The 14416-nt window shown below is 41.4% G+C and overlaps 1 protein-coding gene and 1 non-coding gene across 2 annotated transcripts; one reads left to right on the forward strand and one right to left on the reverse strand.

The window, feature by feature from the left end:
- Positions 1 to 3805: 3805 nt before the first annotated feature.
- On the reverse strand, positions 3806 to 3877 carry trnae-cuc (transfer RNA glutamic acid (anticodon CUC)). The gene has a single exon. It is a non-coding gene; the product is annotated as a tRNA-Glu (tRNA).
- A 618-nt stretch (positions 3878 to 4495) lies between these two features.
- On the forward strand, positions 4496 to 13913 carry ice1 (KIAA0947-like (H. sapiens)). Its single transcript, XM_061081280.1, has 20 exons — positions 4496 to 4681; positions 4863 to 4921; positions 5759 to 5867; positions 6025 to 6101; positions 6191 to 6228; positions 6371 to 6453; positions 6571 to 6647; positions 6767 to 6804; positions 6952 to 7034; positions 7130 to 7166; positions 7269 to 7325; positions 7441 to 7539; positions 7651 to 7973; positions 8612 to 11038; positions 11180 to 11348; positions 11498 to 11658; positions 11775 to 11965; positions 12105 to 12205; positions 12305 to 12400; positions 13244 to 13913. The coding sequence occupies exons 1-20, from the start codon at positions 4592 to 4594 to the stop codon at positions 13423 to 13425; spliced, it is 4497 nt and encodes a 1498-aa protein (XP_060937263.1). The 5' UTR covers positions 4496 to 4591; the 3' UTR covers positions 13426 to 13913.
- Positions 13914 to 14416: the final 503 nt, after the last annotated feature.

The raw sequence follows: 14416 nt of genomic DNA on the forward strand, positions 1-14416 counted from the left end.
CAGAGTGTCTAATGCCAGTGGTCTGTGAGTGGTGGTGTGGTTGCCTGGTGTATCTGGATGAAGTTGATGAGCATCGCTCATTAAAAACCAAAGTTTCAGACTCAGACAAATTATAGGTTCTCAGGCCAAAGGAAAGAAGTGTCTAGGCTGATCCTCATTATGCACTGAAACTTAAAAGAGGAAGAAAGAGAAGTCTGGCTATTGATGCTACTTTCTGGGACCAAATGCTAAGATCTAATATTCAGTGTGCAAGCACCTAAACAAGCGCCCTGGCTATAGAAGTAATGCCAATGTGGTATTATCCATTTCAACACCTATGACATACTGTGTCTGGGCTTAGCTCTTAGTCATTTCTCGACAAGGCGAGGAGACACTGATGCCCCAAAACAAAATCACCATTGTCATAATCCCTGGGGCACAGGCCTCAGGCTCTTGGAAGGAGAGGGAGCAAGGGAGGAGGGAGGAGAGAGAAGAGGAAGAAAAGGGAGAAGGCACATGTGTGTTTGGTCCTGTGATAGAAAAATGCTGTGAGAAATACAGAGAGTGAGCCAGAGGGAGAGGAGGGTACAGAGAGAAAAGGGGGTTTTCCTCCATGTCAACAACCTCTCTGTAGTTGATTGAAAGCTGGTCAGCTGTGAGCACCGCATCACTGGTTGAATGTAGGCCAGGAGAGCAGTGTGTCTATATTACAGTTTTAACACACAATGCCAGTTTGCTGACACACATACACACGCACACACAAACACACACACACACACACACACACTCACATACTGCGTCAGATTACCCTATTCCCCCAAACCCCCCTCCATGTTTCTATGGAATGCACTCTCATCAGCCACTTTGCACTCCGGTCAAGTTAAAACTCAATCTAGAGAAGAGAAGAGTACACATAGGAATACACACAATATTACACTATTCCCAATGTATGCTGCAGAACAGTTATGTTAATTATGAATGAATAATGTTACTATGCAAAATGATAATAATTATCAACCACTTACACAACTACAAAAGCCACAACAGGAAATTAAAGCCACAACACACCTAAAAAAAGCTACAATATGAATGCACTAGTGACATTACAATATCAAAACCCACATCACAACCACATTGGATCCTGTTGTGGCTTTTGCAGTTGTGTTGTCACCTTTGGGTTTTCAGTTAATAGGCGTGTACGACGTCCCGGCCACCGTGCACATATGTTACAACATGTCTGGAGTTTGCATTTCCTCCTGCAGTCCAAACAGTTCACACAGCTTTGTGTGGCTGCAGGTGTGAATCCAAATGTGTTTACCCGTCAGTTTTAACCCTGTAACAACCAGAGACCAGTTTACATATGAGACTCGCTCATCAAAAACAAACACGCATTGCGTCGGCTGCCAATTTATTTCCAACTCACTCTGTATTATTTGTTATGGACACTTCACAAGAGGAAATGGAATAAAAGAGGATGAATTAATTATTGTTTATACTAAGATAAAGATCAGAGATTGGCTTCCTGGGGTGATCAAGAGCAATCCTGCAACATGCAGAGCGGTACCTCACCCATGTCAGGTAACAGAGGAGATTATCTGTCAGGGGGAGACAGGAAGAGAGGAGAGCACGGTCAACACTCCCCTCTCCACTCTATAGAAACTATGCTATTTCTGACTGCATCTGTTTGGAGAGAGTGGGCTCTTTAGCCTCGAGGCTGCGCTCCGAAGGTTCATCTGAAGTTACAGGGTTATTACCTTTCCATCAAGGATAAACCTGAAGCGTACGTCCCAGCACCTTTTGTTGCTTACTCTCTGCTATTGGACGACCTGCTGCAGTTATTATGCCGACCATTGTGGAGCACGACAAACTGGGACAGCCGCTCAAATCCAGGGAAAACAACAACCTCTCACACAGGAACACAATACTGAGGGCTTGCATGGCTCAGTGTAAAACGCTAACAGACAGCATGGATGTTCAACAGCAGTGGGGATGAGGCATCGAACTACACACTGCTGTCTCAAAGTTCATGTGTTTTTTGTAGACACTCAAATTCTGTTTCTGGACTTTGGCCTCCCAAATGATAAACCAAGCCGTTCAGTGGCATAGCAAAGCTTAGAGAGTGTGTGTGTGTGTGTGTGCATGGTTATCTATATTTATGATGGCCAATTTTGGTTCAATACCATTATTGTGAGGAAATTTTTACGACCTCAAAAATTCAATGGACTGTTTGAGGGTTAAGATTCAAGACTCAAAAGTTTATTGTCATATGCCCAAAACTTACATTTAGCAGTCCCTGGCAATGAAATGCTTGGGTCACAGGCTCTCTACTGGCAATGCTCAGAATATTTCAAATATAGAATAGAATATCAAAGAAATAAAAATAAGACTCAGGGTTAGGATTTGAATTAGGTCAAGATTAGGGTAAGGGGCTAGGGAATCCATTATATTAATGAGTGTCCTCCCAACAATGGAGAGACGTGTGTGTGTATACGTGTGTGTGTGTGTGTGTGTGTGTGTGTGTGTGAGTGTGTGTGTGTGTGTGTGTGTGTGTGTGTGTGTGTGTGTGTGTGTGTGTGTGTGTGTGTGTGTGTGTGTGTGTGTGTGTGCGTGTGTGAGAGTGTGACAGAGAGAGACAGAGATATAGAGACGGGATAAGAACACAGTTATCTGAACAACAGCACCCTCTGTTGGATTCATAGGAAAATTTAAACTCACAAAATTAACACAGACTACAACAATACAACCGTGGATTACCTGTTATAACTCATCTATAATAATAATAATAATAACAATAATAACTAGGACTGCAAAGCAGCCCGAGGACATGCATTTCAAAGCGTTGCATGCGTTTTGCCTGAAAAAAAATAATGACTGAGGAAATATTGACACATAGAGCTGTTCAGGCTTCGACTCTGATCATGAGACAGAAGTTTGGTGGTGATAGGACAATGCACAGTGGAGTTATGACAACATCGTCTCCTTTGGCGAAGGATGAACCTTCGCCGCACCTCAATGTTTACACGGTTTGAGAAATGTATCAATTCTGAGAGAGAGAGAGACGTCACCTTTGCAAGACATAAAGATTCCTTTGATCTATGACCACTCACACTGTCACTGCAGGAGTGGAGTTGTTTGTTTACGGCTCAGCATCAAAGGATTCATGGTCCATGTATGTCCGCTTTACAGAACATCTTGTTTTATTGGCATGCAATCAAACTTTGATGCCACGGCACGGTCACACCCTGTGTCGAAAAATCCATCTTTGGATAACTTTGTACCTCCATTTTGTTGTGATGACACTCATCTCAATTTGAAGTTGATCTGATGAAAGCCCTGGTACAAGTACATCAAAGTAAAAATGTGGAATATGGCCAAAATGTCCATTAAATGCAAAATAGCAGGCTTCCTGTTGCGTTTTCCAATTGCACGTAATACTCTTTTGTTTGTCTGGTCATGATACACCTGTGTATCGATTTTTGTGAAGATCTGTCAATGTGAACATGTTCCGGGGGTCTCAGGGTGCACCGTTGAGCCATTTTGCGATGCCAATAGAAATTTGAGCATGTTAAAGCGCTCAAAAAGCCAATTTATTTGCCTGAATAACAATAATAATCCTTACAATTTCAATAGGGCCTCACCTGTCACTGACAGGCTGTCAGTGACTGTCAGTGCTCGGGCCCTAATTATCCTAACCAGGTTACAAAGTTAAGAAAATATATGGTAATGAAAAATTTTAAAAAAGTTAATAGTACAAAGGGAAAATAAAAAGGAAAACATGAAACATTTTAACCATAGACTGATTTTAACACATAAACTCAAAAGTGAGTTCCCTGACCGGGAATCGAACCCGGGCCGCGGCGGTGAGAGCGCCGAATCCTAACCACTAGACCACCAGGGACTGATGCTACGAGAAGACGGGCACTCGAATAGTACAGTCACCATGTCTACCGGCCTTTACCAGGTTTCTTTACTTTAACTTGAAAGGGCGTGGATTTGTCATTTAAACGGAGATTATCCGGGGCTTGGCCAGTTCCCTCTGCCGCCCGTCAGCAGGACGGGTCCTTTAGTCTTAATGGGGGAAACAGCGAAAAGACACAACGTCAGACTTCGACACACTCGTTGTAAAGTCTGTGAGATGACAACACAAAGTTTCGAACTTCAAAGTCAGTCATTCAGAATACACCCTGTCTAAACCAGAAGGTCACACTGCCCCCTGTCGGCCAGTGAACGCCGGTAGCGCCCCCCCCCCCCCCCCCCCCCAAACCAAAATGAAACGCCTGAAGTAAAAGCGAAAAAGTACCTAAAATATCATCGTTTGGTCAAAATAAAAATAAGAGATGCAATTTAATGTTTGTGATGCTCATTTAAAATTGAGTGCACTCTGTAATTTGAACGTGGATACAATTCAATGGGAAATGTGCAATTCTTTCTTCACCGGCATTTCACGAAGCCGCCCCTGTGGGGTCCTCGCGCGGGTCCTTCGTCAACGTGGGTGACGCGAAAATGTGAAGTTGTTTTGAAGCTGTGTAGATTTGGCGGAATGGGGCCACGGTCGTTGAATTGAAGACGAAAGAGAAAGAGAATTGAGATTATCAGAGGAACGTGTGTTACCATGATGCCCGGGGACACTCAGGCGAAAACGGTGGCCATAGCTGCGGACGCGAAGTTGGGAAACTGTCAGAACTGCTCAGTTCTGCATCAGGTCAGATCATCTTTCTATCAATCATTTAGCCGGTCACTGTTTTATCCCTGAGGGCAGAATACAAACAGCTTCCCGCGGGGTTGACGTCATTTACATATGTTGGTCGGCTGCAGTGGACGTGTCGGTAATGACGAATGTCCCTGTTTGTTTTTGTTTTGTTTTGTCCCATCACATGTTCCAGAGCCTGACCGAGTACGTGTCCTCCTTCCTGGCACTGAAACAGAAAATACCTGTCTCAGAGTGAGTATCTCCAAAAACACGAAGTTGTTTCTTATATTGATGATAAGTTGGACACAATCAGTTCGGTGTATAAATAGTATTTGTTAATATTCTGTGATTAAGGCTATTTGACAGAGTCTGGGTCATGTATTTGTTATCTATGGACAAGTTCCCTACTACTACACTAAAATCTTAGTTAAGTGACTCAACCGGATACCAGAGCTAAACTTTTTAACAATATGGTTTGATTTTTGAGTAACTATTGTGGTTTAAAACTCTATGGGCAGAGAATGACCAACACTTGGTTAAACAGTTAAACTATGTACAAATCCGAGGGAGATCAATAATATTTCACACCTTCTCACTGTGCTTACACAATGCTTCAGCATGATATACATACATATATTGATCCTCATGCTATTCATACTTATTCATTTTGTTTTATTGCCCAGCCCTAATGTTTAGACATTCGTTGTGGTTGTCTGTTGACCGATTCAAAACTCATAAAGATATGAGGAAATTTCTTAATTTAAATGAAGTGATCAGTGTTTTCAAGGTTAATGATTGAAAGGAAATGTTTAACAAAATAAATAGTTGTATATAAAGAGACCCCATAGTACTAACTTATTAAAATAATTATCTTTTTATCAACTCAACATTACCCCTGTATTGGCCTGAGCATCAGTATAAATGAAAAGTATTACGCCGCAATGAAAACCTGGAATCATCCAACAGTTTGAGAGCACACACACTGTACATGTGAGGACATAACTGCATTATGAAGCTGCACACAGACAGTAACACTATGTTCTATTACGTTGTATTCAACTCTTCACGCTCTTCACATGTTTTATGCAGTGACTCTATCAGACTCCAACAGCTGGAGGACCTGCAGATCAGATTGGTCACACTGGAGGAAAAAACTGTTGATTATGAATCCATGCAAGCTGAGCTGGAAGAAAAGAAGGTATGTCATTTCTCTGTAAGATCCCACTGAAGGAATGGCAGGAATATGTCTGTCTCTTTTATATTATTACTGCCACACAAATTCTGTCCATCTCTGAATAAATTGAATTTCATTTTTTTCCCGTCAATCTAATATTCACACTGTTGCTTTTTTATAGCGCGCTCTTCTGGCCTATGGACAGATTTCTGAAGCGATGGAAAAACTGAAGCAGGAAAACAGCAAGACAGTAGTAGAGTAAGAGATGGGGCCAGTCAGTAACAATGCAGATCATGGTTATGTCTTTCTTGTAAAATGATTACTATTGTATATTTTGTATCCTTCAGGAAGAAGAAGCTTGAAGAGCAGCTAAAGGATGAGAAAGGTACTTTCCAGTCACATCCTGTCTCTTAAATCCAGCAAAAAAAGTTACTGTTTGTCAATTAACTTTTTGTTTTATAATTATAAAATAATCTAATAATATAATAATAATCTAAAATGTGCTGATTTGTCCTCTAAACTTGTAGAACTAACAGAAACAAAGTCACTTGAGAATACACAACTGAAGAGGGGAAAGGCCGAAGTCGAAAATGATCTATTAAAAACACAGGTAAGCATCAATAATTTGACCAGGTTCAATCATATGACTATAATATAATCTGATTACTGACCCTGAATACTAGACCAAAGCTTAATCCTTCCATCTTTTGTCTTTTTGCCTCGTAAGATGTCTATGAAGAAATCTCAGGCCCGAGCAGATCAAGTTGAAAAGCTGACAGAGGAGAATATCATGATGACAAGCATGTGAGAACTCAGTCTTATAATACATGTGTGGTTTCTTAATTTTAAGGTGAAATATTTCCTTATTATAAAAAGATTATGAAAAATATTTCAATGTGATTTTTTTATTTTTCCATCAACAGAAAGGATAACCTTGAAAATAACATTAAACGGCTTGAAGGTTGGTATACAAAATTAAATGTCACACAATTCATATCATATTGTTTTCATGATAATGTCTTGAATTGAGCTGCAGTGACAAAAAGACAATGCTTGATTGGTGGTTTGCCTTTTCATATATTTATCCATGTATTTGTTGTAATTTCAGACTCAGTTTGCAAACAGAATCATCAAATATCCCAACTCATAAAAAAGAAGATCCTGCTGGAAACAAATCTTGATGATCTCCAGGTGCAGTGATGGGCTTTGGAAGGCAAATTATTGGAAACATTGTTTTTAAGGATATTTAACTAACCATTTCTTTATGTATCTCAATTAAATTGTAGGCGAGACTGTTGAAACTGGAGAGAGAAAGGAGTAAAGGTAAAAAAAATACTAATACAATTCCCATGTTTCTGTTACATAAAGGAATCAAGGATACATAATCTATTTCATTTGATTAACATTGGAATTATTTCTCAACAGAATATAGGAGCACATCAACACAAGCAAGTCCCCCAGAGGAGCATAAAGTTGATAAAGGTGTGCTTTTGGCTTTACTTATTATCTATTACATTAGTTGATGAGCTAACCACATGCAGTGAGCCTGAAGGCAGATTGTCATCATTTTCACTTATGCGTTGTGTGTGTTTTCCAGAAAAAGTCCTGATGCTGCTCGAGAATTTGTGGGCATGTGTGGAACCTCAACAGCAGCACTCCCGAAATCAGTTGCACCTAACTGGCAATACATCATTAAGTAAGTGGCTCTGGTGTAGTTTTTAATTGGCAACAGTGACTTCTGAGGTTTTTTTTTACCATTTCACCAAAAGAATTCTTTCAATTTTCAATTTTTTTTTTGTAATTTCAGAGTCCTGCTTCAACTCCAAGCAGGTTGGACCCTCGACTCCACAACGCACAGTGAACTCTCATCCGAGTTTTGTGTCTCAGTCCAGCTCTGACAACAACGTGGGATCCCACTCTCACACGATGCAGACAAAACCCTTCTCCAAAGCTTCTCCTCTTGCACAGAAAACCATCAAGCACCAAGTGTCTCCTCAGCACTTGGGTGGCAAGAAGCCGAGAGACTCTCCCAAAAAGAGCAAGCGATTGTCCAAGGGAAACAAAACTGTTGAGGAGATCATGGAGATGTTAAAACCGATGCCTAGCTGCCTATCACCAATATTAGACATGGTGAGGATTTGAATTTGGTTCATGTGAATGTTGGGTTGTCGATTCAGTCAATGTTTGCTTTCCCTGTAAAAATCCATAATTATTTTGTATCTACACTATTATACATTGCAATGACTTTGAATCAGAATAACTGAATCAATCATTATAATAACACGAAAAATCAGAAGATATAATCCAAACTAAAATAGCACTTAGCAGAGCGTATACCTGCGCCAAGGCCAAAAAATGTATCCACATCCGCACAAAAAATCTATTAAGTTGTTAACAGCAGCACAATCTTGCTAAACAAACAGGCATGGGTGGAAACATTATCTCCATGGGGGAGGTAAATAACTTTCCAATATGTCTACTTGTATCAGCTAATGGTAATTTTTTTTTAATAATTAAAAGCTTATGTGGTTTCACATTATGTCAAACAAGCTGAAATTGAATTATGGTCCCTTGAGAGACATAAGACCATGAAAAACTGCTTAGTTACTTTCATGAACAATCCTTTATTTTATTTAATTGGCAAAAAAAAGTACATATTTTACTTTTTTGAGTCATTTCAGTTGAGCAGGGGTCTTGTTAACTTTGCCATCCACATGCAATAGTGGACATGAGTCATGAAATTACATCCTTGTCTTGTTTTCTTTCAGGATAAAGAGATGGAATCTATGGAGACGGATGACAGAGAAGAGGGAAACCGCCCCAGACCCTCTGATGACTCCGCTGCTCTACAACAAGAGCCGTCAATACTCACACCATCAGTGTCCAGCCACTGTCCAAACCTTTGTGCACCACCAGTGGAAGAGACCCTGGACTTGCCAGTTGTCACAGAACCTGAAGTGGAACACATTTCTGATAAAAGTGACTGCAAAGACTTGGGGCATACTGAGTTGAACAGTGTCCCTGAAATGAAGGATAAAAGCAGTGCAGACGTTGAAGAAATGGATCTTCAGAAAGACGAGCAGACTGAGCAGGAAGCAGCCACTGTGCCAACGCAGTCAACGTTGGCACCTTCTTTTTCTGCCACATCAGATAATAGAGTACTGGTTGAGGTTGTCTCGTCAGCAAGTGAAAATCAACAACCATCCTGCAGCAGAAATCCCTGTCACAACTTTACCACTGACAGCAGCAAAACTGAAACTGCTCCAGAAAAGGCAAAGGAGGATCAGTCAGAGACTATTACAATAATGGATGTAGATATGGACCTTAGTGATGGTACCGAAGCCAAAACAGTCACTGCTGAAGCTGCAGAGTCACCCAGAGGAACCAATAACACTGTAGTTCCCGGGGATTTGCAGCAAAGTGCTTCCTCAACATTTACCGACTTTGTGAAAGACTCTGAGGTTTCAAACACAGAGAGTCTCTTAGATATTGAGAAAAGTCATGAAGACTCTTGTCTTTTGACACAGAGCCGTCAGGAGGCCTCTGGGGTGGAGCCCCAGGAGATCAAATCTTCCCCTGGCAAACACACAAGCTTGCCAGAAGATGATAACATTTGTACGTCAGGCAGCAGTAACAGCTTTAGTAGTGTCAGAGATGAAATAGTTAAAGAGGAGCTTGAAAACAATGGACCCATTAAACATATTAATGTAGAAAATAATAATGACGAACAAAAAATTGAAAGAGTTGATACAATTCTTCATTCTTCCCAAGAGTCACACGGCAGCGCTAGATGTCAATCACCTGAAATACATTCACGGTTAAAGATGGAAGATGCAGACGAGGGTCAAAGTGGCCAGAATTCTGACCAAGTAAATGTTGAAACTCCAGAAGAGAACCTTGAAATAGAGACATTGAACAAAGAAATAACGTCTGATCATGAAGCTTCCCTTTCTGTTTCCCAAGAGACATTGAGTGTTGACTGTGAGTCTTTAAAAGAAAATACACATTCTCTGTGCAGGCAGTTGAGTCCCACGTGTCTGATACCCACTGTAAAAGTGAATGTTTTGCAAACTCACTCAAACATAAAAAAGTTGACTATGGATGTTGAGCATGTTTCAACAAACAACAAAGCTGTTCCTGATCCGGAGGAGAACGGTGTGATTGAAACTGCCGTCGTCAAAGACGTCTCCCGAGATAGAATCGTCACACAGAGTACCGCCTCATTAATTCAGAGAGCGGCTTCCACAAATGGGCAGATTAACGGTTTGGAGCAACAAAGTGACCAGGCAGCAGCTTCATCTCTGTCCACAGATCAACCACAGCAATGCCTGGGTGACGTTCGCTCTGAGGTGGGCCCCCCACTTCCTCCTCTCCTAACCCCTCTGAGCACACCCACAAAAGCAGGTAAATCAATCAGTCCGCGGCAGGCTATTGGGAAACTCTTATTTCCCTCACCAATGGATAGGCTGGCTTCTCCTATCACCCCTGTTCTGAGCCACAGGACACCCAACAGTGGAGTCCCCTCATCACCGGTTCAGTTCGGCTCTGCCACGCCCAAACACGCGGTGCCGGTCCCTGGTCGCCTGCCCATAACAGCCATGAACTCCTCGCCTTCCTCCTCCAGTCCGTCTCAGGAAAACTCCATGAGACTGCTCGACACCATGTATCCAGAGATGTCGGCCCGCGCCAGAACTCTGAGCATCCTCAGAAGAAACGTTGATCTTAGCATTTGCTCATCACAGAACGGGACGTTACCCAAGACATCTGAAAATCAGATGTCCGGCTTTAAGACCGTCAACTCCACCTCGACGGCCTTCACCAAGACTCAGACGAGAGGGGAAAAAAGACAGGCCACCAGTTTGCTTGAGCCCCAAAACAGCAAATGTTGCAGGCTTGACAGCCACTCTCCCACCACCAGTCGTATGCAGGTGCCGTCCTGCTCATCAAACGGTGGAGAAGAGACCGCCTCACCCCAGAGCTTGAAGCTTGAACAGCTCAAAAATCTGTCTCAACCCATGGACAGTGGAGAACCTGCAGAGCAAAATCTGGCTGATGTTTTAAGAAAAATTGAAAAGCAGTGTTTTGATGTATTGCCTGTGATCCAGAGCCACATCCACGTTGGTAACCTCCCCAAAAAACCTGTCTTGAGGGATGAAGAGAAGGAGGTCATCTCTGAGATTTGCCACAGCAGCTTGGTTAGTGTGCTTGTTTATTAAGCTCATGTGTGAACTCTGTGTACATAAAGACAAATATGTGCTATCAGCTTTCACAGGTGAGATGAAGTCAGTCGGCTTTTGTGTAAAATAAATGTGGATATTTTTTTCTTTTCTTTTCAGCTCAAGGCAGATGATGTGATTTCAGCCATCCTGCACAAACTGAAAACTGAGAAGAAGGACCTGAGCACAAACTACCTGCAGGCTCTCTGTAGAGTCTACACAGGCATCTGTAGACAGAAGAGAGACTGGGAGAAGGCTCACATCCTGGCGTACAGCATTCTCACAGAAGGTTAGCAGTCAACCTGTTTTTAGCAGTCAACCTATTTTTAACAGGGTGAAACTTTTTTTAACCCACATGTTGACAAAGTCTTTTCCACCTAAAGGTATAAGATTATGGGCTTTGTTGATTTTTTTCTGTTTATATCTTCCTCACTACAGATTTCCCAGATTCTGCCAAGCTGATTTTGTTTATGGTGACAACGTGGCCCAGACTTCTCTCACACAGCAGCTGTTTGTGCCGGGCCATACACACTGTCACCAAACTGAAAGCGCAACAAGAGATTCTCGGCGCACTTTCAGCATTCCTCGGCTGGGAAAAGGTATTTGAAATTGTAGATACTTTCATGGGGTGTCTGCTTGATGCACCTCCAACCTGTGTGACCTTAGTTTGTAGTTAGTGGACCCTCAGACACCTAATCTCCCTGTTTCTCTGCAGAATCCTCCCTGTGAAATCGACCAGCTGATCTCCAGAGTGCTGTCTGATATCCGTTCAGGGTCAGGTGGGACTTTCACCAAACACAGTCGTTACGGGTGGGACCTGGGGACTCAGGCGTGGGAACATGTCTTCACACTGCACCTTCTCTGTTCTCACAAAAAATGGGAGTGGACCCTTGAAAATCTATTAAGGTAAGTGTTGTTTTCTCTGATATCAAGCTACAGATCTTAATGATATAATCTATGTCAAAGTTATCTTCCATAGCAAATATATATTAATGCAATTTTTCCAAATGATACCTGAGCTAATCCGTTCATTTTGTTTTGACAGTAAAGAGTTGTGGCCTTTAATGAAGACATGGTTGTTGCAGCCCAGAGATCAACAAGCACCCGTTTCTGATCTAACTGTCGCCACCGTGCTCCGACTCATAGGTTAGTTATTTTATTTACTTGGTGTACATAATTATCTGAATTGATGAGTAATTGGATGATCACTGGTGCATTTAATTGTCTTTTTGATTATTTAAATAGGATGCCTCTGTCAGCTGGGAATGAAAGAGAGGAGTGTGTCTGTGGTAACTGTCGCCCGTGACATCAACACATTCGCTCGACATGGACAGAATGAAGGTATGGCAAAAATGAGAAATGTTGTAGAATGTGTTTACTACAGAGAAAACACAGCCTCTGTTGTGTGCTGAGAGTTCTTTTAGTTTTTTTATACAGGCCATATTCAGACCTGGCACCATCCTGAGAGATCTGATCACAAGATGATGGTCTTACTTCCTAGCTCTGTATGCAAACACACGAACATCAAAATGCTGTTGTGTGGACCAGTCTGACAATATGTGTGTGTGCATGCATGCATGTGTTAGCTGAAGCAAGAGCAGGGTAAGGAGGGGCCGAGTGAATCAATGGGCTGCACATAGCTATATGGAATACAATTCTACCCATTACAACAATTGAAATCCTAATGTGGTTGTCAGTGTTGATATTGTGGCCGCAAACAAATCAATGTATGGACTCTAAAAATTGGTTTGACTCTTTCCAACTGGTGGGTCAGAGGGCGTCAGCTGAGTAATTTGTCCTTCTAATGTGGCCCAGGACACATTTGTGTTAACACAGCAAAAATGATGTGGCCTTATGTGTCCCATACCACCTCAGAATATGGTCTGATTGATCGGATCCCAGGATGCATCAAGGGTGCATTCATACCTGTACTCAAAGCTGACCACTTGTGATCGGATCACTCAGGGTGAATGTTAATAGCCGTTCAGAGTGGAGTCATGATGTTTCTTTTTACCATGTCATCATACAGATACTTGCCTGAGTGCACTCATCCATGTTAAAGTGCACTTGCATGTTGTTAAAAATATAACAAACAAAAAAAAATTATAATGTTTCGTTCATTCTGTTGTGCAGAAGCGGCCGACCAGTAGATGAACCATAGAATCTTATGTCTTCTATCTGCAGGTGTGCCTTGGGAGGTCCAGCTAGCAGCCGTGTACTGCATGTACGAACTGTCGCCCAGCAACCCAAAACAAGCCCTGGACGCCCTTGCAGAGTGGAGAGGAGAGACGACTCAGAGCGCCCCACCTGCTGTCACTAGCTACATAAACCAGTTAGCCTCCATCTGCAGACTAGTCAAGAGCTGAGAGAGACACATGCTAGAGAAAGTAATGTGGACATGCATTATTTTAAAGGCAGGAGGATGAAGTCGCCACCATACATCCCTCTATTCATTTTAACTCACTGACTGGCTGCCTGTGATAGAGGTGTTTGGATCTATAGACAGTCACAAATGGGTCCTGTGCCATCTTATATTCAAAGACTTCTTGAACATAGTCTGTTTTTGTCTTTTATGTACACTTCTACACGTATAGAGTGAATACTCCAACTCAGTTAATGTTTCCTCAATTTTTAATGACACATATAGAATTTAGTTTTCTGTTCTTTTAGCTCTCCACACTCTGTTACATATGAATTCCAACCTGTCTACTATACGCAGGTAAAGCTCTGAAAATATTGTAAATTGTGTATATTTGTATTCTGACTCAACCGGGTGCTACTGTAAATGTTTCTTTGTTCATTTTTGTGTAAATATAAGGTGCTTTGTACAAATGAAAATAAGAAATGTTTTGTACAGTTGTAAGATCCAGAGATTATTTAAGTCTTTTTTTTCAAATTAAAATTTCCATATATTGAGACAAATCAATTATATTTCTGCACTCTCTTCACCTGCTTCTGTCAAATCTGCATCTATCAGCTTATCAGGAAATATAGATTTATATAGTTTATCCCTGCTGGAAATAAAACCAACTGCTGTTGAATCGACTTTTAGACACACATAGGAATTTAAAAAGAAATGTGATAAGTGATCCAGTCAAGTGACTAATCTCTTCTCTGTCAATGAGTCAAACTAGCATTTATTGGGTTTCAGAATAAAAGCCCAAACTACCGTGGAATGTAAATTTTGTTCAAAAACATTGACAAAACGTAAAAAATTAGGAGATGATCCAATAACCTTATTTACATTGCCCCCCTTTAAACAAATGCAACTTGTTTTACAAGTTGAAAACGAAATATTGTGGGCAAACAACTATAAATAGTTAAAAATGGCAAAGGATAAGAACTCATTTGAAGAAT

Source organism: Limanda limanda, chromosome 11, assembly GCF_963576545.1.
Source record: "Limanda limanda chromosome 11, fLimLim1.1, whole genome shotgun sequence".
Classification (NCBI taxonomy): domain Eukaryota; kingdom Metazoa; phylum Chordata; class Actinopteri; order Pleuronectiformes; family Pleuronectidae; genus Limanda; species Limanda limanda.